The 27179-nt window shown below is 38.6% G+C and overlaps 1 protein-coding gene across 1 annotated transcript in view; it reads left to right on the top strand.

The window, feature by feature from the left end:
• The first annotated feature begins 2739 nt into the window (after positions 1-2739).
• The window catches only part of gpc1a (glypican 1a), a 36794-nt gene continuing 12354 nt past the window's right edge, over positions 2740-27179 (top strand). The window contains exon 1 of the mRNA XM_077585227.1: positions 2740-3179. Within this exon, the coding sequence (XP_077441353.1) occupies positions 3038-3179 (142 nt within the window). The 5' untranslated portion in view covers positions 2740-3037. The remainder of the gene's footprint in view (positions 3180-27179) is intronic.

Below are 27179 nucleotides of genomic sequence, written 5' to 3' on the forward strand. Positions count from 1 at the left end.
GTATTATTATAATGGGACACATTGACTATTGCCTTCCTTCGAGGTAAAATATATAGGAAACACTGTGACCTTGTTTTTCCCTTTCCGCCCTCAAGCTTTGATCTTTTTTATTTTTATTTGTGATTTTTTTCTTACTGGAGTTCTTGGTATACGTTGCATTGGAAACAGACAGAGTGGGTAAAAAAAACTGTTGAGACACAAGCACATGTTAAAAATGGAGAGTTAATACAAGTAATGTACTATACATTTGATATACCCAATCATTGGCTGGTATCCAGTTCATTGTTATGGGCAGATTGTTGGGATTTCTGCATGTCTAAAGTGTCACTCAGACTTCAGGATTGCCAGTGACCTTTACAGGTTGGAAGGATGTTGGATGTGGCGAAGGACTGCCGGGTGTCAGACAGCTCATCCATCAAGTCCAGCAGTGCTGCCAGAGCGAGCATGAGAAGGTACTGAAGCCCCCCCCCCGCCGGTGAGTAATCTCCTTGCAGAGATGTATACTGGTTTTATGCATCACATGAAAATTACCACATACACTCCATGGCTCAAAATGCTGCAGTTAAGAAATGGACTGTCAGAGAGGAATAAGCTTTAAGATTTTTATTGTTGTGGTTGTCGTTTTTAGAGACATACTCTGTGTCATACTGAGAGAACAATACCAATAGTATCCATCCCTTCACTCTCTATACCGTGCGTCCTCATTAGGATCATGGATTAGATGGATTCTATTGCAGCTATTCACACATAAAGTCAAATTAGAGTCTTCAATTAACCTAACATGCTTTTTTGTGGAGTGTGTATATCTGGAGTATCTGGAGAAAACCCATACAAGGACAGGGAAAACATATCAACTATATGCAGAGAGCTGGAGTTTGGACCCATTTTTATAGATTTGAAGTGGTTGCCTCGTGACTGTAAGACAGACATGCTAACCACAATGACACTGTGCTGCCCAATAATAAGAATAAAACAATAATAAATATGGCGACCTAGGCAGCACAGGGAAGCACCCACCGGTTAGTAGGCTACATCTGTCTGACAGTTTTGAGGTAGGCTCTAAGCTCACCTGTGAGTCACGACCCAAACAAAAGACAAGAAAAAGGATGGAACTAGAACGTGTTAGATGGTATACAAAATGATGCTGTCTGGTATGGAAAGCTGTTTAAACATTTATTCAATGTCTTTGACATCCTGCTCATGGTCCATGAACACTTAAAAAAATAAAAATAAACGGTATATTTGTGGCAGCTGGGGCACCAAAAATTTGTAGTGAAATAACAGAAACTTATTCTTACCTACTTCTCAAAAATACAGGTTTTCCACCCATGATTAAAATACAGTTTGCAGATGAAATTTCAACAAGATTTTGCCTTAAAGTTCAGGTTGTTTTTAATATTTAATTAGAATCATTTTCACCTTTTAAAATAATTAAATTACTGTTGTAATTGTCGGCTGTTTGATCCCCGCTCTCTCTCTCTCTCCCCAAGTCATTGCCTCCAGTGCTACTAACACTGGTGTATGGAAGGTTTTACAGTTTTACACATTTTACAGTTTATTCCCTTAAATAACAGACAAATATTTGTGAACTAAAGATTCATTTGTGAACATATTTTAACAATAAATATATGTATTTCTATTATGTTTTTTAGGTAAAAGAACAGAACTATTGTATGTGTTCACAGTTACAGTGATTTTATGTTAATTTACATTCACTATGGGCACGGTGGCTGACTGGTTAGCATGTCTGCCTCCCAGTACAGAGGGTGTGAGATCAAGTCCGGGCTTCGGCCTTCCTGGGTGGAGTTTGCATGTTCTCCCCGTGCTTGCGTGGGTTTTCTCTGGATGCTCCAGTTTCCTCCCACATTCCAAAGACATGCATGGCAGGTTAATTGAACACTCCAAATTGTCCATAGGTGTGATTGTGAGTGTGGATGGTTGTTTGTCTCTATGTGCCCTGCGATTGGCTGGCAACCAGTTCAGGGTGTACCCCGCCTACTGGCCGAAGCCAGCTAAGATAGGCCCCTGCGACCCTTGTGAGGACAAGCAGTTAAGAAAATAGATGGATGGATACATTTACTATATAAGATCACAGTCTATTTTTGAAAATTAAATGGTATTTTAAAAAAATAGGAAAAAGCTGTAACATAAAATAAACATTGAAATTGTGTTATTTTAAGTTTTTTTATTTATTTATTTATTTACAGTGTACTAGTATGACTACTATTATGGATGTTTTTTTTTCTTCCTCCATTACTGCGTTGTTGATAGTTGGACAACTACATATTACCAGTGAGGAGAAACCATGCTGCTACTTGACAAATGTGTGCTATTATTTATTATATTTATTATTATTATATTTGGTGGCGTGGTGGGTAGAAAGAAATTGTACAGGACCCCAGTTTGGTCAGGAGCGGTCCTGATGATTAATTGAAAATGTGAGGTAATGTGATGATTGATAATGTGCCTTCCGAATCCTTGCAACCTAGCGCTGTGAGAGGGGGGGGGGGGGGGGGGGGAGAGAAGGTGTCAAAGCAGGAACTGTTGTCTGTCTAGTCTTGTAGCTTATTCTCTCTCTCTCTCTCTCTCTCTCTCTCTCTCTCTCTCTCTCTCTCTCTCTCTTTCTCTCTCTCTCTCTCTCTCTCTCTCTCTCTCTCTCTCCTCTCTCTCTCTCTCTCTCTCTCTCTCTCTCTCTCTCTCTCTCTCTCTCTCTCTCTCGTTCCCTCTCCCTCACGTCTTTGTCTCCGCCGGCATCCCTCCAGCCAGCAGAAGGAAAAAAAGAGGAGGGGTAGGAGAGGAGGTTCGTGGGTGTGTGTACCTGACACCTACAGCCGCGTGTTGTTGTTCCTCGTCCGCAGCCGGCTTCTCGCTCCTGCGTATCCCTCCAATAGTTCCACTTCCTATCGGACCTCATCGCTGGTTGAACTGCCGCCACACTCCCGCGGTTACCGTACGACAAGTATTCTTTAAATAACTCCCGAAACGTCCAGTAATTCAGTTTTCCCCTGCCGGATTTTCTTGGACTACGCTTGAGAAGATGCTTGTTCTGGTGTTCTCTCTACTGCTGGGTCTGACCGGAGCCGCTGGGCCTGCACCAGACAGGAGCTGCGTCGACTTGCGCCAGTTCTACACCGGGAAGGGCTTCACGCTGGCAGGAGTACCTCAAACCGAGACCTCCGGTGAGTTTAGGAGATAAGCAAAACAAAACACTTGTTTTTGTTTCCACACTTGACCCCCCCCCCCCCCCCCCCCATAAAAAAGTCCCTCTATAATTATTTTAGATTGATATTATATTTTATTAGATTATTACATTTATTTATTATATTTATATTTATATTTTATATTTATATTACGTTATTATTGACTTAGGTGGTGAGACTGGAATGAATAAAATGGTTTTGCTTTGATTTTGTGTTCATGAGAATCTGTTGATTTTCTTTTATTGGCCTGAAACATTAGGCTGCTCATGTACAGTGAGGAAAATAAGTATTTCACCCCCTGGTGATTTTGTGAGTTTGACCCTTTACAAAGAAAGGAACGGTGTATAATTTTCATGGTAGGTTCATCTTAACAGTGAGAGACAGAATATTAAAAAAAATCCCAGGAAATCACAATATATTAATTTTAAACATTTATTTGTCTTTTATTGAGGAAAATAAGTATTTCACCCCCTAGCAAAACATGACTCAGTACTTGGTGGAGAAACCCTTGTTGGCAAGCACAGCGGTCAGACGTTTCTTGTAGTTGGTCACCAAGTTTGCGCAGATGTGCTTCTTCTTGAGCCACTCCTTTGTTGCCTTTGCTGTATGTTTTGGGTCATTGTCATGCTGAAACACCCATCCACGACCCATTTTCAATATCCTGGCTGAGGGAAGGAGGTTCTCACCCAAGATTTCCCGGTACATGGCCCCATTCATCCTCCCCTCGATCCGGTGAAGTCGTCCTGTACCCTTAGCAGAGAAACAGCCCCAAAACATAATGTTTCCACCACCATGCTTGACGGTGGGGATGGTGTTCTTGGGGTCAAAGTCAGCTTTTTTCGCCCTCCAAACACGGCGAGTCGAGTTGATGCCAAAGAGCTCGATTTTAGTCTCATCTGACCACAGCATTTTCTCCCAAGCCTTCTCTGAATCATCCAGGTGCTCATTGGCAAACTTCAGACGGGCCTGTACATGTGCCTTCTTGAGCAGGGGGACCTTGCGGGCACTACAGGATTTCAATCCATTACGGCGTAGTGTGTTACCAATGGTCATCTTGGTGACTGTGGTCCCAGCTGCCTTGATATCATCAACAAGCTCCTGCCGTGTAGTTCTGGGTTGTTTCCTCACCTTTCTCATGATCCGGTTCACTCCACGAGGTGAGATCTTGCGTGGAGCACCAGACCGAGGGAGATTGATGGTCAATTGGTGTGTCTTCCATTTTCTAACTATCGCACCAACAGTTGACTCCTTTTCACCCAGCTGCTTGCTAATGGTCTTGTAGCCCATTCCAGCCTTGTGCAGGTCTACAATCTTGTCCCTGACGTCCTTAGACAGCTCTTTGGTCTTGCCCATTGTGGAGAGGTTGGAATCTGATGCATTGATTGATTCTGTGAACAGGTGTGTTTTTATACAGGTAACGGGAACTTAATTAGGAATACCAATTAAGTAAGAGGACTAATGTGTGTGCCTCCTGGTCACATGACCGGTCTGTGGGGGCCAGAATTCTTGCTGGTTGGTAGGGGGTGAAATACTTATTTTCCTCAATAAAAGACAAATAAATGTTTAAAATTAATATAATGTGATTTCCTGGGATTTTTTTAAATATTCTGTCACTCACTGTTAAGATGAACCTACCATGAAAATTATAGACCGTTCCTTTCTTTGTAAAGGGTCAAACTCACAAAATCACCAGGGGGTGAAATACTTATTTTCCTCACTGTATCTCACTTTATACTTGTGGATTAGCGTACTATGCCGTAGTTTCTCTGGCAAGCAATCAGGATTGCACAATGCACAAACGTTATATACTATTTTCATTCAGATGAAGATTGTTTTGCAGCTTGTGTCATGCGGTAAAATCATCTATTATTGAGTCTTTTTGTTGTTGTGCTTTTTCACTTTATGCATGTAAAGGCAAATCACCATTCATAAAATAGACAACAATACAATACATTTTCATGCTTCTTATAACGCAGTTGGAATTGCATCAATGTGGATGCCAATTTCTTCATGTGTGCATGTGTACTCATGGTGCTGATGTGATCTCTGACTGTGTCATGATCTGAAACTGTAAGTGATGCTTATTTGTGGTAGAAGTAATTATAAATAAGTTACAACAACAACAAAGTTGGGCAGGTTGTATGTGCCAATCAATCACTCTTTTCAATCATTAGTTTCTATTCTATAATCAACCAGTCAATTACCTTGCATGTCAGATAATCAATCAAACTGAGGAGTGCTTGGTCAACCTGTCAGTTAACTATACATCACACACCTGAGTCACAGTTCACACATTTGGATTGAATCGCGAAAAGAGAACAGATTAAAGCGTCTTTTTTTCCCTTAAAGGCAATTGTCTGTTGTCTTTTATCATTGAAAGATGGTCAGTGGCAGCAGCCTGGAAATAAGAAGACAAAAGACTATGATGCGCTTGTGTGCAAGCTTTGTATGACGCAGAAGGTCATTCACATATGTCTTGTGCGGTGGAATATAAAGCAGTTTGTGTGCGTGGGTGGTTGATGTCAAATGAGATACCAACACACAGACGAGAGGGAGGCATATAAATTCAGTTAGAACGAGTAATTCATGAGCAGACAGGAGGAGGAGGGAATGAGACTGGAGGATTGGCAGAGGTATGTACAAAGAGGGAGGAGAAGGTGGCAGAGAGAGAGGAAGAAACAGAGAAAAAAGTGAGTCACATAAGGTCTCGTGGGCGCTACAGGGATGGCCAAGGAAGAGTCCAGAAACAGCTCGCTCCCTTTCTCTCCATTAAAAACTCATCTTTTATTGACAGATGACGAACACAATGCTTTAGTCCCTGGGACCATGATCCGCTCTAGTTATTTGAGCAAGAGTTTTGCCTTGCCCTAAAATAAGTGAAGCTGACAAGCAGATTGTTGCAAAATGATGGTGACAGGGAGTTGAATTCCCCCAAAGACAGGAAGCTCGTTTTTCTAAATGTATTAGCTGTTGTGCTCAGGGAGAAACAGGCACTTCTCCAGTGTTTCTCTTACACTTGCAAAAGATTTGGTGACCATGGACTCCTGATACAAACAATATTTGATGCAACTAGCTGTGGCAGTCCTGTCAGAACTTTGTAAGAATCTGGTGTCCAAGTTTTTTTTTTATTTGATATGGCAATTTTTTTTGTTTAATATCATTTAGCACTTTTAACACTTTTCCCAATATATTTATATTTTTTCTCAATTCAGTGGCAAATGAAAGAATAGAAAAATAAATCCTGCAAAATCAGCGTCTTGCTCAAGGGCACCACAACCATGTGTGTAGGGACGGTCTTGAACTGGGCTCCCCACGGTGGCAGGTGATGATCTTAAACACTTGGCCACAGCTGCCAGAAAACATTTTAAATACCGACTATACACTCTCTTACTATTGGAATCCATTTTATAATGGGATCTTGGCTAGATAGATAGATAGATAGATAGATAGGAATACACTTATAAAGCGCTTTATCGGCACCATGCAGTGGGTGTCCAATAGAGCTGTCAAAATTTATAGATTAATCAACAAGTAATCGATTATCAAATTAATCAACAACAATTTTAATAATTGATTACTTTTTTGTCCAAATCGTCTGATTTCCGCATATCAACAGTAAATGTTGACTGATTTCTGTAATCCTTCATGAAAAAAGACTTTATCTTCTGTGTTTAATAAAAATAAGAGATTTGCGAACATCTGTTTTTACTTTGTGTCAAAACGGGGGGCTTTAGGACCCAGATGCGGGAAGGCAGAGCAAGGAGGCAGAGGTGTAGTCCAAAAAATAAAGGGATTTAATTTCTATTGACAAAGAGGTTTTAATTTCAAATAAAAAAAAAGCTAACTTCAAAGTACAAAACAAATGGAACTAACAAAACCTGAAGCAAAACATGAAAAAACAACTAAGGCGAGACTAACAACATGACATGGATCCGGATAAGGCAAAGAGGTCAGCGTGACGTGGCGAAAGACTTACGAGCGTGGCAACAGCAAAAATGAACCGACACAGACAGGGGGGAGACAACCGACTAAATACACCAACACTAATGACATGACAAGACACACCTGGCTGAGGGCACTGATTGGATGACACATGAGGGTGATGGGGACACAGGTGGACACAATCACCACACGAGGAAGGGCAAGTGACCAGAAACGAGAGGAGTAGACTTTTCACAATAAAACAGGAAATGACAAGACAAACACACAAGGAAAACATGACGGAGTAAACAAAGCTGAAACTAAACATGACACTTTGGAAAACAAGGACCAAACTGGTAACATATAAGTATGATGACATCAATCCCCGTGTTTTTTTTATTTATTTATCACTATACGAATACAAAGTACGAAATAAACACCAATCACTGGTTAATAAACAGTAATCAGGGAGAAAAATGCTTTTGTAATTCACTTTAATGCAAAATTAAAATGAATCAGTTAGTCGATTAATCGATTGAATAATCAATAGATTTATCTACTATTATATTATTTTATATATTTGATAGTGACAGCACTAGTGCCCAAAGAGCTTTACAAAGAAAGTCTCACGTTCATTTATTCGACAAATTAATCTATTGAACTGTAGAAAAGCCTACAGCTTTTAAATCCTAAAACTTTTTTTCAATTTAGTTTAAAATGTCTTACTTTAACCAGGATCACACTCGGCATTGTGGCCAAAGGCAGAATGCGGATGGTGTACGTAATAAATCCTCGTTGTGGGCGGGGATCAGCTGCACCCTATAGCTAAACTAGTTTACTGTGAATAGGTTCTCTCCGGGACAAACTCCCTTCATTTGTTACCATTACGTGATGGAGTGAGAGAGAAGCTGCAATCGTATGTTGGAGTGCGGGGCAATGCTGGGTGATAAATTGGAAGTGCCTGTACTAATGGACCTGTGACGTGTGAGCCACCAAAGCATCAGATACAGAAGGGTTGACTTCTGAGTTCCTTGTCTGATGTTTGACCACAACCACAAATCCGACAATGAGTGCACTTCGTGAGCAGCGACCAATCAAAAGGCATCCTCCAGTGAAATGATTTGAAAATAGCAGCAGCCTGCAAAGTTGTCAGCAGTCACATATTAAAGAGGATGAATCTGTCTGTATAGGCCACATGTTGCGTCGTCCAATCTCATAAATAAAAGTGAAGGCAGATGAAATGATGTTCCTCCTCATTTAATTGATGAGGCATCACTGCTGCCATTTGGAATGCCTGATGGCATTTATCTCTCTCTCTTTTTTTTTTTAAATTAGAAGATGTTACATCATTAGATGCAGGTATACCATAATCTGACTTTTCCTACACTTTAGCATGTGTGATGCAACTGGAGATTGTTGGTGGAATCTGCACTTAAGTTTGTGTTTGTCGTATCGAATTACAGTACAGTACATACTTACATGTTTATGCCACTCTTGTATTTAAGAATTATGTTATGGGGGCGGCATGACTCATTGATAGAGTGGTCGTTTCCCAACCCAGCCAAGTCAAGTCAAGTTTATTTATATAGCCCTTAATCACACAAGAGTCTCAAAAGGCTTCCCAGCGGCTGTGGGTTTGATCCCCGGCCATTGCGACCATCTGTATTTACTTGAGCAAGATGGTGCCCAGTTACCATCTGATATTATTGATTAATAAAGATTAATTGCTTGTGTTTCTTCATTAGATGCATATTGATTGTTTGAGCACAGCCCTATGTTCTACTACATGACGTTTTCGTGGTCACATCTTACAGCACGTCAAGTCATGCTCCGCACAGAGCTTCCACAGCATCAGAAGAAGCTCATTGTTCAGAAAGAAATCAGTCAGCAGTAGGTACAAATATTTTTAAGGCTTTAACTAACTAAACAATGGAATACAGTGAAGACAGTCATTATCAAAGAGCGAAGTTGCGAGTTTGTTAAAGGTGACAACAATCTCCCTATTCTCTCTATTCTTCTTGGTGTGTCTGACATTTGGGCTAGGGTGGCAAGAAGAGAAAAATAAACATACTTCTCTAACATACAAATCTCGCAATCATGTGCTGCAGCAATTATTTGCAATTTAGTTTATTGAAGAAACTAAGTATGACCTGCTGTTCAAAAGTACATTACTTGCTTAACCCCTAGTTTTTTTTTTTTTTGTTTTGGCTTTGAACACTTTAAAACTTAGACAGCTTTTGTTGCATGGGTGACATATTTGTGAAATGTACACATAAATTAATGTTTAACATAGCAAATGTTCTGTTTTACATACTTTGCAAATGTCACCCTTTGAAAATAATACACACATACTTGAAAATAAAATTTGGTGGAAACTGTTCCTAAAGTGCCTTTCTTCCTTCAAAAAACCTAAGCAGTTAACACATGCACAGATGTTGCAGCCCTGTCGCTTTCCTGTGCGTGGAATGTCACATTTGGAGCAACAAACAGGCTCCTAATTATTTGGGACAAGGTCCAGCTGTTGCCAGGTATGCTGCTCCCCGAGATGGAGAAGCATTTGGGCTAGGGCTGAAAAAATCGTCCAATTCAAATCGACATTGCAATGTAGCAGAATGCAATTATCAAATCACAAAGGTTGCTATTTGGCAAAAAACAACAACTCTGCTTCATTTTGGTCTGTAGATTTTACTTTGAAATCACTGATTTATGACATATTGACTTATACTTGTTATACACTTGTTTGGTAGAATTATGTCAAGTTGTCGTAGTGATAGCTTAAAAGACTGCACGTCAAAGTCTTGTCTACATTAACAATTCTAATTAAAGTACATTAATTTGTCTTTCATGTTAATTCAGGGTTAATTTACCTTTATTTAAGTGTAAACATAAAACAGTTATATATAAGTACTGGGGGTCAACGGATCCCAAAAGTCACGGTTCGAATCTGAACATGGATTTGAGTCACGGATCGGATTGTTTTTCGGATCAGCAAAAAAAAAAATATATAATAATAATACTTTGTCTTGTTTTATTAAATTGTTAAATTGTGTTCCTAAAATCTAAACGGCTATGTTTGACATTTTGTGTTGAATGTTGCTGTTTTTTTAATGGGCAAAAGTGTTATTTAAAATAAATGTGGATGTTCTATGCTTTAAAAAAATAATAATATATATATATATATATATATATATATATATATATATATATATATATATATATATATATATATATATATATATATATATATATATTATGAAAAGACCTCAAAGAGCAATTTAAGGCACATTCCCTTCCTTTAAACTTGGAGAGTGAATTACAAAGTAGCCTTGGTCCAGAATTTAAGTAAGCCATCAGGTACCAGCTGTCAAACTCCCTTACAGCTATAAGCCAAACACTCGTTGGTAATGCTAACAGTTAGCCGCTAGCACTTACCTCGGAGACTACTGCCGTATCATACAGTGACAGCGTAATTAATTAGCGGTTTCTTATTTCTAATATTTACATTATTTTTCAAAAATGATTCAGCCCTAATTTAGGTCCTTTTAACAATTGTTGATATACAGAGAACCCTCTCTTTGTAACATTCAAAAGCAGCATTCACTTCTGTTTCAATCAAATATCGAGGCAGTGCACAACACAGAGGAGCAGTTTAAACAGCTGGGATTTTTTTTATATTATCCTTGATACATTCATTTTAACAGGGGATTGATTTACAATCAAGTTGTCAAACTACCAACTTTGGTAGCTTTTACACAGGATTTTGAAAAGTATTTTTAGCTCTCTTTGTGGATTTGCTTTTGGTGAATGTAATTTAGATTGTAGTTATCGTATCTTAAACAAGGTGAGACAATGTTTGTGGGAATATAAGCAAACCACATTACAAATTGTATTACTGATTTTTTTCAGTAACACACAATCCTTCTACTAAAAAATCATGATAATGCAGTTTTTGTTGCTGCCAAATATTGTCACATAACTTTAATTACTACATCATTAAAGCAGTTCTCAACTGACCAGCGAGCTCTTAAAACAGACAGTTTATTAATTTATTTATTTTACAATTCTTCTTTGTGAGCATGCACAAGACAAGCGCATAAGTGATCATTATTAACTGAGTCAAATTTTCCTTAGAAATAGATTTTGGCAGGTGTTGTTGTTGATGCAAACAAAGCAAGCTTAGTCGCACACAGGAGGTGACACAAGGGGTCCTATTTTTGTACCAGCACAAGTCAAGCGCAAAGCATGGTCCAGCTGTGCACATGGATGGAATTTTCTTTCTTCCGGTATTTTCACAGACACATGCAGTTAGAAAGGTGTATTTGCGCTGTTGTGGGCGTGAACACAGATAAATTGCTTCCTGGCCAATGAAAGTGGTGCCTCTCACTCTCTTTAAACTCAGTTTAGGAGAGGCACATATTGTAGTGTACATGGCGGTCGCAGAACTAACAGTTGCAGTCCATGCAAGAGATTGACACACGCAAAGGAACTGCACGTAAAATTGGCCAGATCACCGCCGTGAAGTGGAGCTCTGCGACACAGCCTTCCAATGTGATCGTTTGTGTCCGATAAGCAGTACAGAGAATAGATGGATATTTGTGTACAATGTCTCTTTAAGGAATTTATTGTGTTAGGTGTCCATTTCAATATAACATGGTTCACCAACAAGAGCCAGATGTTGTGAGTAATCATGAAATATCTTTTAGCAGCACATGTCAGTTTGATTTATTGAAATGACAGTACAATGAGTTTCAACGATCTCTTTGTTTAATTTATGAGCAATATTTTGTTGAAAATGTGTGTATATAGATGTGAGAGTTTTTTATTTTACACTTCATTGAATTATGCGAATTTTAGAATTTTGAGTAGTGAAGAAAATACAGAGTCTATTAGTTGTGGTTTCAACTCCAATAAATATCAAGCCAGAGTACCCTACTATGCAGTAATTTACATTATTTGTCGTAATTTAACTTACACTGATGTGAGTAGCAGCAATAAAAGTCTAATGTGGAATGCATGCTCGGTAGTCATGCTTTTAGAGTTCTAATCTTCTCACTCCCTACTCACATCGCCATTGTCCCACAAGCTTAATGCCATGTGAATAGAAGTCATCATCTTTCCTGCTGTCTGCCACTTTGTCTTTGTGCCTGCAAGCATATTTTACTCTCAGACATTGTAGCCTTCACCTGGCCAGTGGTGAAGTTGAGCTCATCTCTTTCAGTGTGTGTGTGTGTGCGTGTGTGTGTCTGTGTGTGTCTGTGTGTTTAAAAGTCCATGAAAGCCAATACCTCCCAAAAAGTTACATTCACAAATGCATTATCTTGCAGAAAAGCACACACACCCATGCGATCAAATGACCCACAGCAACAAATGAGACCATTTTGTTACCTGCTTGCTGAAAATTGGACTGCGTATGGCACAGGATTGTGTTTGTTTATTGGATGTTGGTTTTCTGAAGAAGGTGGTAATGATCTTCCTTGTGAAAATAAATGTTTAGTTTACCAAAAATATCCAATATGATTTTTAAAGGGATCAAAATCTCGAGTCTGGTCTAATCTACTTTAATTTCATTGACTACCTGTCTGAATGTCTTGTTCCTTGGCTTGGTTTGTTCTTGGGGTCCTTTACTCATTTGTCAATTCGTGACACTGAATAAATACATTGCACTAAAAAAAATAAAATTAAAATAAATAAATAAAAACACATACATTTAAAAACATATGCACATTAGGTTTCACCAACATGAATATGATTTTATGTTGTGCAATAATCTTTTTGGACAAATGCAAGTGAAAATTGATTCTGATCTCTCATCTGTCACACATCTCATGTCACGTGTTCTTCGTATCGTTTCCTCAGAGTCCTCCATATTTGGGGCCCTAATTTAATTCCCAGTGCAAGTCTAGAGCAAAGTGTGGTCTAACTGTGTGCATGGGTGGAGTAGGTTTCTTTCTATTGTTATTATTGCAAATGCATGCACGTAGATAATTTGCGTTTGCCTCATTATGAACGTGAACAGCAGCTTGCTCTCAACAGATGCATGCGGGTCCCCTCATTCCCATTAAATTTAGTGCAGGAGAGGCGGGCGGTTTACACAGCGGAAGTGGACTCAATGGAGTCCATGCAAGAGATCGGCACGCACAAAGCACAATTTAAAGGAACTGCATGAAAAATGATCTCCAGTGAAGTGAAGTGGGTGATGCTAGACCATCTTCCATCCCTGTGTGGCAACATCCTTCCCCCCATAGTTGTGCCTCTGATGATAATAATAATTTGTTCAATGGATTTATTAATACAATGATCCATCCAGTTCTATGTTGTCATATTTATGAATGAAATATAATGACATTAACCACACATGTCCAGAGCTCGGAATCTGTCTGCCTGCGCCTCCATCAAATCCACCAAAATCACATTAAACCACCTGTGCAACAACTTAGACCTGCTTTGGCCGTTATAATGTGTAGTCGCCTTTCTGTCAGCAAATTGTCAGGTGTGCCAGGGGCATGTAATAGGAAACATCCTTAGTGTACCCAAAGTGCAAGGAGTGTGGTGTACTGATTTCCCAAACACGGTTAACTCAACTTGGTCTGGCACGAAAATTAAGATATATCAGTTTTTACGCCAAGCGCACATACATGTTCCTGTCTACGAAAATAGAGTCTTTAATAAAAAATAAATAAATAATAAACATTTATGGAGTCTTTAATATTGTCATGATTAGACCACTGCATTTTTTTTCACCGTGACAGGTTAAGGAGGTCTCACATTAATGTTTTTAAAATTTGCAGGTCTGGGTCTTTTTTCCTCATAATATTACAAATGTATTAATAGTACTTTGAAAATAAGCTCTTCATTTATTCAAACATACGTTACTACTTTGTTTTTATTTCAACAGGAGAAAGTTAAAACAGCAAATTGGTAACCAGGCTATATTTGTTGCTGCTGTAGCTTTAAGAAGCAGCAAGTACAAATGAAGCAATCCACATTATTAATGATCAAAAGGGTATCAGACAATGAATCATGGCAAATCCCAACATATCATTTATATCAAATGAATACACAAAGTACAATAATAGATATAGTTGAACTTGGTTCCACACCCAAATCCCACTTTTCAACTTAAATGGAACGCTGACTGTAATGACAAGTTTGGTCTATATGATTTATTTGGTTGTTACTAAAATAACTATGAAATTCATTTTTCAAAAATCATTTCCAGGTTAATACATTTTGTAGAAACTTTATTTGGACGTACACCGCTTTAACACATTCAGCGCGTGACGTAGAATGGCAGCTGGCTCTCTGCCGAGCAATGCAAAACGGGTATTTTTAGATAATCAACATTTTTTACTTAAATTTAAACTGTGAATAACTGTGAATAACTGTGAATAACAGCTATATTTTCTTCTCTGAAAACTAGTCTTTAAACCGATCTGATCAACTAGATCGGGATTTGACAATATTTTGCATTTTATACAAAATCGGTGATTGGCTGTAATGTCTTAATTTGGCCGACATCAATGACGTCATTGATCAGCTGCACGAAATAAGACATAACACGCTCTATTTTCGTAGACTGACGCACGTGAAAATGGGCACCTCTCAATCTAATGGCAGCATAAAACGATTCACTGTTAGGGGCCGTCTTGCGCCTTTCTGGGCGTTCCCGCAGACACAGCTGCCGGATCCGGCAATTTGATGATAGAAAATAGACTGCGCTCAGCCTAAAGGCGAGCACATCTTAATTTTAATGCCGGGGCAAGCGTTAGTCAAGTATGTTTGTGAAGTTGGTCGACTCACTATACGCCTCCCTGGGCGTTCTAGCGAGTGTAGCTGCCACGCCCATCAGCGCAGCGCCAATGTGGTTACAAAAAGTGGACTAAAGTCTAGATTGCATGTAAGGAGCTCTATTTTGCAGGGAAGGTGATGAAATGCGATTTTGGGGCATTTGATGGCAGACGCATCGGCGCGCTTTGTATACGTGTGTGGTGCATGTTGTCGTATTTCATTCATAAATATGACAACAGCGTATAGGACAATCCCTCTGAACCATTGTAGAAATCAAATAATTTAAATGATCGTTATTATAATCCTGAAGAAACAACACGTGATCGGGAGAGTCACCCTCCCCCATGCCGTGCTCTCATTATTCACCAGACACATTCGAGAGTTTTGATCGTCCCTTTAGGAACGCTACGGAGACTTGCTTTCTTTATAGGCGTTTCACATTGCTCGGCAGAGAGCCAGCCGCCATTCTACGTCACTACACACTTAAGGCATTGCGACGTAAATAAGTTTTTACAAAATGTAATGAACTGGAAATGATTTTTGAAAAATGGATCTCATAGTTATGTTAGTAACAACCAAATGAATAATATAGAGCAAACTTGTCATTACAGTCGGGGTTCCTTTTAATGCTTTTTTTACATCTTGCATGCTCCACCAATGCCCATATGAGTACTTTTTTAACTGCGACTGCGCCTATCAGCTTGTAAGTTCCCTTCAGTGTGGTGTGTTCGAGGTGAACACTCCACAGTTTCTTGGGGGTGGGAAGGTGTGGTTGTGAGGTGTGAGTGATTGAGGGTGACGTCATGCTCGTCCCCATGGACATCTAGTGTTGTGTTCGCTTCCGTATAACACAATTAGGATGGAAACTGGGAAAAAAACAAAAAGAGGCCAGCTTCGAGCACAGCCCAAACTCCAGCTCAGACTCCAAGTCAAACGAGCCCCCCCACTCCAAAACAAAACAAAACAAAAATGGAACAGTGACAAACTAAGCAATGCAACTTTAATAGATCTCACTATATAATTAACAACCAATTGGTTTCCTTTTTCATATGATCAACAGATTTAATTTCTTGAATCCCCACTGTACATAGCCGCAAATGGCAATGTATTGTCAGAAACATTTTCAGTGGGGCAATTTCAAACAAATATAAATCAATAAAACTTAAACTTCTGTTCTTTTTTTCCACATTTGTTAACATGACTCTTAATAAGAGTCTGCAAACAACACAACAAATGACATGGCATGATCGTTATTTTAAATCTTATCTTTTATTTCGTTTTGGAAAGGATTAGGACAAGTACAGTGTAAGAACACTGGTGTATTGCACTCGAGACTCGCCTTCCACAGACGGCACTTCATATCAAATGCCATGCACTGTGGTTTGTAATTTTAAGAGAAGGGCATGTGGACAGTTTCCTTGGTGGTTCTCTACACCCATGCTACAGAGTGTGCATGGAGTCATCACAGTGCCCTACTTTCCATTTCACTAACCTTTGCGCTCCCTCTAGCCAGTGCAGAGATGCTCACACTGTTCAAGTCCAAAAATTCCCATGTGGAGATTCATTATAAATTGATTGAAGGCATGTGCTTCCAAGTTCAACACTCACTATCATAAAATGTTTATGTACACAGGTGTGTATTGTATATTTATTTTTTTTGTTCTTAAATGCCATACAAGGGTAATTGTAAACTCCTTTTAAAATGTGTGCTGTTTAACCCATGTTGTTGACAACAACAAATGAGCATGGGTGATGGATACAGGTTGACTTGCATGCTGCTGACTTTGCTGTTTACATTCCAATTCTATCTCTTTAATCAATGCTATTGAATTACAATATTGTTAAGATCTGATCACTTGACTCATTTATAGTGGGTGAGTAGGCTGTTTACAGATAACAAATGATTTACATATAAAATTACTGCACGAACATTTGTTTAACAAGCTGTAGTATTAAGGGAGACATTTGAAATGATGTTCCAGTTCATAATTATTTTCTTCAAATCTATGTGTGGTACTGAAGACAGAAAATTAGGAGGTGTAGTCTGTTATGTTCAATATGGAATTTCTATTTAAATAATGCTGCCATGTTTTTATGTATTTTTTTTCCCCATGAGTCCTTTTCACTTCATCATTAAAAATTCACATCAAGTGATCCTCTGTACTCTGCTATGTAAATAATGAACCATGATTTGTCACTGCATATTATGTTTATGTGATAAAACAAACTAGAACTGCACCAGCGCAGTTTTTGTTTGAGAGACTCGGCTTTGCAGTGTCTCATTTTTTAGTCCGTGTGTCATACTTGTCATTATTATTTTATAGCACACTTCAAAAAAATATATTCCTCAGCTCATAATATTTTGAAGCCACAATGTACTGTACGTCATCTGTTAATACACTCGCTATAGGGTGGACTTTGTGTCTTAACTCAGAGCATTTCAGAAGTTGATATGTAGTTTGACAACAAAATTCAAAAATAAATAAATATAAATCTTAATAACACTTGATCACCAGAAAACTCACTAATCGTGTACTATATCGGATGAGATGTATTGAAATTAAGTGAAACATCTCAATGGGCTATTTTTTAAATAAATAAATTGACAAATTAATATACATGAGTTGTTTTGTACTACACTAACCATAACATTGTTTACTTGATGTTTCCAACAATCTGGTTTTATCACAATTTATTTTACTTTCACTTCTAATAATACGAGTCAGTCCTCCTATAAATAGTTGGATAATACAATGAAACTGTCTGTTTGTGAATGTAGTGTCAACTCTACAAGTTAGTGCATGAAAGCACTGTTAAAAGAATTAATGATTTATTGCAAAATTTACATGTGAACATTGCGAAGCAGCCTGAGTCACAAAATTACAGGAATGCAATCTGGCAAATCCAGCCATCCGAATGACTTGAGGCTGTTTGTGATCTCTCGAAAATGAATGCGCCTTGGCACACAGATTGGGTTGCCATAACCATAGTAGCGGCTGCAGCCAATAGTTAATAGTAGCTACAGTTGATTTATTGGAATATACTTTGTTTTTTCTTTTTTTTTTATTAATCACTTTGTTACCTACTACCTCACAAAATATTCTTAAGCAACCTTATTGCCACATACTTGTAGTGCAAATATTTTCGTATTAGGAGGTTCAAACTAGTCCACCGCGTGAATCAGCATCATGCAGCGAAGCTGATCTGCAAGTGTTACTGTAAATCTTTCTGCTGAGACTTCAGAGTCCTTCCGTCCACACGGCTGTGATCAGGCAGTTATTGTACATTTAACCAAATTTCTCTAACTGGACCTGCAAATGGCTGTCTTCATATATTCCATCCACCCGTCAGGCCACATTTTATTTGCCACCTTTTCATCACCAGGACCGTGACAGTGCTGTTGGATTAAGGGCTGATGTCTAATCTCCTGCTAATCCCGATCAGTTAATCTATGTGTGAGCAGTTTCTAGTTCACGACCTGGCATGTAACACATGCTGAACTTGCAACAGAATATACATGCTTATTAGTTTTCACATTTGAGTTTGTATCTTGAAGAACACTCAGCAATGCCTGTTGTCTGAATACTTTTTTTTCTACACAGAAACACAGGTTGCCAGTTACAGTCTGCTACTAATACATGCTACAGTCAAAGATAGCCACTGTGACCTCTGCCCCATCCTGACTGATCCACCTTTGGTTGCACAAATTTGCACAGTCAGACATTTCCCCAGCATGTCATAGCAGTTGGCACGTGTTGTTCTGTATTTACAGAGTGAAATCAAGTACAAGCAACACTTAGTTCGAGCGCATTTGACTACTCCCAAAAAGACCTAAAATTATAGTATTATACGTGAGGTTGGTGCAATTTGAACACACACTTGGTGGGCAGCAGACAGGGCTGGGCTGTGGTTGAGGGTATTTTTAGTCTGGTAATGTTTTGCACAAATATATAGAAACCTCCTTGTCTGTTGCCCTGGCAGAAACAAACACACACGCACAGTTTACTATCTTTGTGGGGGCATCTCATTGACATAATGCATTTCCTAGCTCCTTCCCCTAACCTCAGCCATCAAAAATGATTGCCTACCCCTATTCCTTACCCTAACCTCAACCATAACCCAATTCAAACCTAAACTCTAAAACCAAGTCTTGACCCTCAAAAAGAGGTCTAAACTTGTGGGGCGCAGCAAAATGGCCCCACATGGATGGGTGAGCCCCACAACAATGTGAAATCCCGAAATGTTGGCCCCACTTTGTAACAAACAAACAAAAACACACACACACACACACACAACATATCTCTTATTTTTATTTTTTTTCTGGAGAGCTCAGTATTGTTCATTCAGTAATTTTACCGATTTGACATGTCATTAGCATTGCTCTCTCTTTTTTTTCTTTCTTTTTTTCTTTTTATTTTGTATGTGGGTGAGTATGTGTATGTGCGTGTGTGCGTGCGTGCGTGTGAGTGTGTATTCATTAGTTCACCTAAAATCTTTCTCTTTTTTTTCCTCTGGAGAGCTCAGTATTGTTCATTCGATTTGACATGTCATCATTGCTCTCCTTTATATATATATATATTTGTATGTGGGTGAGTATGTGTATGTGCGTGCGTGCGTGCGTGCCAGTGTGTGTGTATTCATTAGTTCACCTAAAACCTATTTAAAAAAAATCCCATACTAATAATATAATATAATAATAAATTGCCAAATGCAGAAACATCAATGTAAGTTATCACGATGTGGTGGCTCTCACTAACAGGCAGAATTAAGTAACCAGAATTAGGTTAAAAATTTTATATACGTAGACCATGTTTCTATAAATTTTGATATTTGGTTTTTATTTGAGACAGATATTTTTTCCATTAAAATGTGATTTATGAGGAGGTTAGACCATTGGTCGATATTCAGAGTTTGTTTATTTTTCCAGTTAACAAGAATTGTTTTTTTTTGTGATAGTAAGGGCTACAAGTGTAGATTGAAATTGTTTATGTCGTAAGTCAGTTGTTGTTAGGTCACCTAGCAAACACAAGTTTGGAGATAAAGGTATCCTACAGTCCAAAATAGCGGAAAGTTTTTCTAAGACTTTAGTCCAGAAATACATAACCGGAGTACATAACCATAAAGCATGAACATAAGTGTCTGTAGTGTTTTGTAAACATTGGAGACAAATGTCGGAGTCTGAGAGTCCCATTTTCTTCATCATATATTGAGTAATGTATGTTCTGTGAATAATTTTATATTGGATAAGTTGTAAATTTGTGTGTTTTGTCATTTTAAATGCGTTTTCACAAACTTGAATCCAAAAGTCAGATTCCGGTGCTATAGACAAGTCTGTCTCCCATTTCGAGATGGGTAAAGACATTTTATCAGTATATGAAAGTAACTTATATATTTTTGAAAGTTTTTTTGTTGTTGTCGGAGAAAGCTTGTTAATATTTTTAGCTAAAACAGGCGGTTGGAGCGTACCCCGAAGTGTTGGAATTTTTTTCTTTATCATATTTTTAACTTGTAGATAATGTAAAAAATTTCCGTTTTTTATTTTGTATTTTTGGAGCAAGGATGTATATGATATAAACATATTATCTGAGAAGAGATGGTGGAGATGTTTAATTCCTTTCTGCTCCCACACACCTAAATAAAACGGTTGGTTGTTAAGTTGAAAGTCGGGGTTATGCCATAGGGGAGAAAGCCCACAGGGCTCCACTTGGGCTTTTGTAATTTCTAGTGCCTTCCACCGGGCAGTCAGGGTGGCGGAAATCATTGGGTTTTTAAAACAATTATGTCGCTTAATCAATGTTGTAAGTTCACCTAAAATCTATTAAAAAATCCCATACCGTTCACCTAAACCGAACAACATATCTCTTTTAATAGCACACATAATCATCAACCACACAACAACGACATGGCTATTTATGAACACAAATTACCAACTAGTATTAGTTTATTATTTTGGATAAAAGTCCATCCTTCCATCCATTTGCATCCTTCCTTTTCTTTAAAATAAGACTCTAGATTAAGGTAATATAAATGATGGAATATACGTAAATTAACTGCAGAAAATGTGCATCTGTAGTATATTCTGATGATTATACTGTTATGATAGCGGTTAGCAATGGAGGAGTTAGGATCCAAATGCTTGGAAGCAGGAGAAGCAAGGCAAGAGTTGCTCCACCATTGCTCCACTTTGACTGCACATCAATGAGCTACTTTGATGTGACGTCTGATTGCTCAGGCAGTCCAAACCTCGTCAATCAGTGAGTGCTTAGAGTGCTAATTCTGTACTGTTGCTTATCGATGATTTCATTTTCCATTTGTCAAACAATGACTACGAGGATTTTGTGTGTTTTTGTTACATAGTGGGGTCAATATATCGGGATTTCACAGAGTTGTGGGGCCCACCCGCCCTTGTGCGGCCATTTTGCTGCGCCCCACAAGTTTAGACCTCTTTTTGAGGGTCAAGACTTGGTTTTAGAGTTTAGGTTTAATTGGGTTATGGTTGAGGTTATAGTAAGGAACATGGGTAGGCAATATTTTTTATTTTTTTTATTTTGTGGAGGCAATAATTTTTGATGGTTGAGGTTAGGGAAAGGCATTACGTCAATGAAATTGCCCCACAAATATAGCACTGTGTGTGTGTGTAAGACATATTAAGTAAACGCTGCCTTGCTTTACGAACTTCTTAAGGGGGAATTCAGAGAAGTTACAATGAGAAAGACTGCTAACAGTGCAAAGGTCACTTCCTGCCTGACATGCTTTTATCGCTGTTAGCTCTGACAAACTTTGACATTTTATAGCATATAAAATGTAATCAATCCTCTTTGCAGGAGGATGCAAGATGTTTAATGGCATAATGAGAATTACAGTATGTGTCAGTATGCTAGTCTTTTACAGAGTCAAAGAGTTGCCCTCATTTAACCTTCCATTAAGTATACAGGTAAAAGGTCTCTTTTTCAAACTCTTGTTCACTTTTTTGGATAACTTTAGTTTATGATTTATGTGACATTAGGATATGTGTGCTGATTGAACATTTTATGTGGCTTGAAATGTAATTGGATTTACACATTACATTGAACCTGCTTCTTGATGTCTATATAGTCTGTCATATTGGAAACTTATTTTGTGCGTAAAATTAAAATCAAACTAATCTGTTATACATACAAACCATCTAATTTATGAAAGATTCATAAATTGAATAATATTTAACACATCGAAAGCTGTAACTACAGTCATTTTACACCATATAATAACTAATGCTAAATGATTCAGACATTTAGTGTGTATCTGTATTAGAGCGATCATCTACAGACTCACACACATGTAAATTCTACTCAGCTTACAGCCTCTAAGTATTTAATATCTCTGAGTCTTTTGGTGTGTTTTAGAAGATTAAAGCTCCCATATACATTTTCCCATGTGATGGGAGTTTGTGTCATGAATTGTAGTGACCTGATCTTCTAAATTGCATGTCTGGTGACCTTGATCCACCTAATTGAGGCTACAAAGGGAAGTGAACATTTGGATTAATTGTAAAACTGTGTTTTGTTCCACAGTGCCTCAATTTGAACAAATACATGAGTCACAGACAGTGACTCCTTACAAAGGCATCAGCGGAAAAGAACATTATTGACGGTTACTATAGACAACTGCCATAAAAGTATCTATGGATAGAACTTGTAGCATCAGTTTGAACATTTATTTGAACATTAATTCATTTGAACATCTATATAACATTAATAGGGCCTTTTGGTAGAATGTAATTATATTCAGGGGTGCACATAAACATTTTGGTGTGGTTCTTAAATGAGCACCAAAGTTTGTTGTGTGGTGCTTATGTTTTTTTGGTTTGGTGCCAAACCATTCTAGAATTTTTATTTCTTTTTAATGATTTGCGCTGATGCCAAGTGTGGTCCCTCATAGCCTCTTTGCAGCATTCTTTCACAATGGAGTGTAGAGAGTTATTTGCCCTGATTGTGTGCAAAACTTTAGTATCAGGTCCGAAATGTCAACCTAAAATGCAGCTGAGCTGAGTTTTTGACAGTAACATTTTCTCCCAGTCCTGTTCTCCAGGGTCTCAAATTCAGTCCATGGGATCCATCCATAGGATGGCTTAATTAAGGTAAACATTGGCCTTATAAAAGCAACAAATTCAGAATAAATGGTTAACTGCATCACAAAGCTACAGGAAGCCCCCCCCCCTGCCTATTGTTTCACTTTATATTACAAATAAAATTGATGTGCATACATTCTAAGTCAGTGTAATATTGTGCTCATCAATTCATCCACATTGTAAGACATTAATAAACCAAGCTCACAAAAATAACCTTTAGAATTGTGTTGTTTTACCAAGGTTAGAAAACATGACTGAAGCATGATGTTTATTATTTGGAGCCTCTGAGCATTTCATGAAGTATAGCACACAATGACAAAATTGGGGACTTGAGTCCAAAAATAGAGAGCTCAGGCTGATTTTAATTATGATTGCATTATGTGCTGCATGCTTTTAAGAGAGCTCTATGCATTTAAAAATACAGTAATTCCCGATTAACTTATACATCTGCAGGCACAAATTAAAATTGGAACAATAGTAGGGATTACGTGAGATCATTAGAGCACTGCATGAAGCCTCCGTGGAAAAAGTAGATTTTTTTTCTACCAGTATTAAAGTACCACTCATTGTCACACCCACCTAAGTGGGGCGAAATTCTTTCTCCGCATTGACCCGAACTTTTGTTCACGCCAAACTACACGAGCTGTTTCTTTCCATGTCCATTCTCACATGCCTGATCATCCTTTTAAATTTAAACGGCAACAGTTGTCCTGCACAATTTGCAAACGATTATATTTTTTGCACCACATCTGACCTCTTGTAACCAAACAGCTTCCGCACGACGAAGGTAGCTCACTCCCACTTTGCTGACAGAACTGGCTGCAGCTCACAGCCTCACCCGCATGTACGTCCAAATAGACATGAAGACGTATATTACATCATCTTGTCAATTTTGAGATATTTAAAATTTTTATCACCCAAAAAATGAAACCGGTAATATCATACAAGATACGGTATGGCACACCACTAATGCTGAGTGTCCAGCATGAAGGCAAATGGGTTCCAATTTTACAGCCTTTGGTATGACCCAGCCGGCGATTGAACCCACGACCTCCCAGTCTCAGGGCTGACCCTCTACCTCTAGGCTACTGAGCTGATAATTATAACTTTTCAATTCAGTACACATGCCTTTTAAACGTGAATTCTTTGCAACGACAGGCCAAATGGTTTGTTTTTGTCAGGATGGGGGAGCTTGAGGACCCAAATGCGGGAAGACAGGGCGAGGAGGCAGAGGTTCAAAAAGAAGGGATTTTAATTACTACAAAAGGTGTTCAAAGTTAAACTGAAGGCGCTCCAAAAGGGAGGAAGTCTAAACTACAACCAAAACATGAACCAAAACATGGGGGGAACAACAAGGCAAAACGAGCCCCATGACATGGGTGAAAAGCCGAGGCAAAAAACGAGTAGCATGACATGGGGAAAAACAATGAACCCACACAGAAAGAGGGGAGACAGCAGCCTAAAGACACAAACACTAACGACACAACAAGACACACCTGGGCAAGACACAAGTGGCTGAGGGCACTGATTGGATAACACGAGGAAGGGCAGGATCACACTTAACAAGACAAGGAAGACACACAAGGAAAACAGAATCTAAACATGACAGTTTTTTACTGTTAAGTGTTCTATAAAGCTTTACAAATCCACCTGCAATAAAACATTGTTGGCACCAGTTCACAATTTTTAACAGGGATCCATGGCTTTTTATGTCTCACCCGTGAGATTTTCAAATCTGATATTGCTTGTAGTCTTCGATCTGGTGGGCTTTGACGGAAAAGCCGTCCAAATTACTGCAGCATCAATGGATGACAATGATCCCAATAGTTTTATTTCCACACTTATCACTTTCCTCTTTTCTGCTTCCATTACGAATGGCTGCTATCTTCATACATCATGCAGTGCTTATTTTAGCCTAAGCAAGACAAGAGGCACAAGGGACTAACCTATGTAAATGGAAGACCCTGAATGTTTTTGTGCCCCTTAAGTTGTGAACCTAACTGAATACATGCTGACACTTGAGGGCAAAAACTATAGGAGCAATGAAATCACACGGAAATATTTTACCACCTAAAGGTTATCTTCTCTGTTTCCACATTCTACTGGCACTGAAGAGATGAGTTTTACCTTATATTATACATATTAAAAAAAAAGATCAGCATTTGTAACATTTATGTCATCATATATTGTGAAATGACAACCTAAAGACAAAACACATACCTAATTCATGTCATCTCAAAGACTCCTTGACAGTGTAAAATTTTCTGGTCTTGCCAGCTATTGTTAAAGCACTAGCATATGTTAGCTGATTTTTTTCTTGTGTCACTTCTGTCTTTGTGTCACTTTCTGACTAACTTCAGGCTTCGTGACATTGCACTCACTCCTTCTATTAGCAAGCAAAACCAAAATGTAATAACGCATCAATGTGCATCTGTGGGGAAACGTCCTGTGTCTTCAGGGATTTCATGCAAAACAAAAAAAACAAAAATGCATGACATTCACATATGAGCTACCGGCAATGCTGTCTGTGCGCCACAAATTTAACACCGATGGTGGCATTTTCAACCTCAGGAGAGTATTTTCTCTTTCCTCTGCCAAAACCTAATTGGCAGACTGATCAAAGTGAATATTTGATTCAATAGTTAAGTAATAGTTGATGGATGAAAAACGAGATTTTGGACGTGTCACAAAGGGATACCTGTGTAAACTGTGATAATATAATACCTTGTAACTCATTCACTTAGTTGCATTTTTTTCTGCATATATACTGTACATACAGGATTAATGAGATTGAAATAACTGTGTCACGAGTATAATTTGAGATAGCATCATGATGCTTTCTGAAAACGTATTTTCTTCAATACTTGTGTTTATATCATCACGTTCATTCACGTTTTTCTTTTTTCTTTTTTTTTAATAGTAGATGGGTGTTTTATTTTAGAGAGAATTCTCTCATATAGAAAAATATAAAAGCTATCATTAATAAATGTTTAATCTTAGCAACATCTCTGTCATATCTTCTTAGATCTTACTGTTACATTTCATGCCCTTTTGGATCTAGAAAAAAAATGTAAATCCAATCTCATCAACAAGACCCCAAGATACTTGAACTCTTCCACTTGCAGCAGGATCTTATTCCCGACCCCAAGAGAACACAACACCATTTTTCGACTGAGCACCATGGCCTCAGATTTGGAGGTGCTGATTTTGATCCCAGCGATTCATACTTGGCTGCAAACCACCCCAGTGAGAGTTGAAGATTGTGGCTTGATGAAGCCAGCAAAACTAGATTATCTGCAAAAAGCAGAGACGTAATACTGAGCTCACCAAACTGGACCCCCTGAGTCTCAAGGCCATGGCTTTGCCTCAAAATTCTGTCCATAAAGGTTAGAACCAGAATAAGTGACAAAGGGCAGCCCTGGGGGAATCCAGGCATCACTGGAAACAAATCTTACTTACTGACAGAAATGTGGATCAAACTCTGACACTGGTCATACAGGGCCTGAACAGCCAGTGTCAAGGGGTCCTCTACCCCATCTACCTGAAGGCGGGGCTAAAACAACCAAAACAAATAGAACAAAAAGAGTGTTATTCCCTCTATAATAACTCACATTTCGACTGATTCTCGGCAGCCAGTGCCAAGATTCCATGAATGATTTATGGAGGCATCTCCTCTTTTGCTCCACTTCTCCCATTGGGCAATTTCTACCCTCTCTTCCCCAAACCCTCACCCACTCACTTACATATCCAAAGAGATATGCACATTGCGACCCAGACGTGCCTGATGATGCACAAAGCTTTGGGCGTTTTTCCTCACCCTTAACCTTCCCCAGACGTAGGCACACTTACACACATGAGCACATCATCCTTCAGGCTTGCACCTTTGAAGAGGCTGATGGTCCAGACTGTCTGGCAGAATTGATGTTATATGTGTATTTATTCTTATCCTCACAAACAAGCCTTAATATTCCCTGAAAAGTCGAACAAATGTTTTTGAGTGCCAAAGCATCCAGACCATCACAAACAAGGACACACACATAAGGGGTCCAAGGGGAGACCTGTTGTTTACCTGTATAAATGTATAAACGCACTTCACGCACACCAATCCCATGCAAAGACCCCCAACGTATCAATTTCTGCTTCCGTTAATGTCAAGCACTTTG

This window comes from Vanacampus margaritifer, chromosome 13, assembly GCF_051991255.1.
Source record: "Vanacampus margaritifer isolate UIUO_Vmar chromosome 13, RoL_Vmar_1.0, whole genome shotgun sequence".
In the NCBI taxonomy this organism is placed as follows: Eukaryota; Metazoa; Chordata; class Actinopteri; order Syngnathiformes; family Syngnathidae; genus Vanacampus; species Vanacampus margaritifer.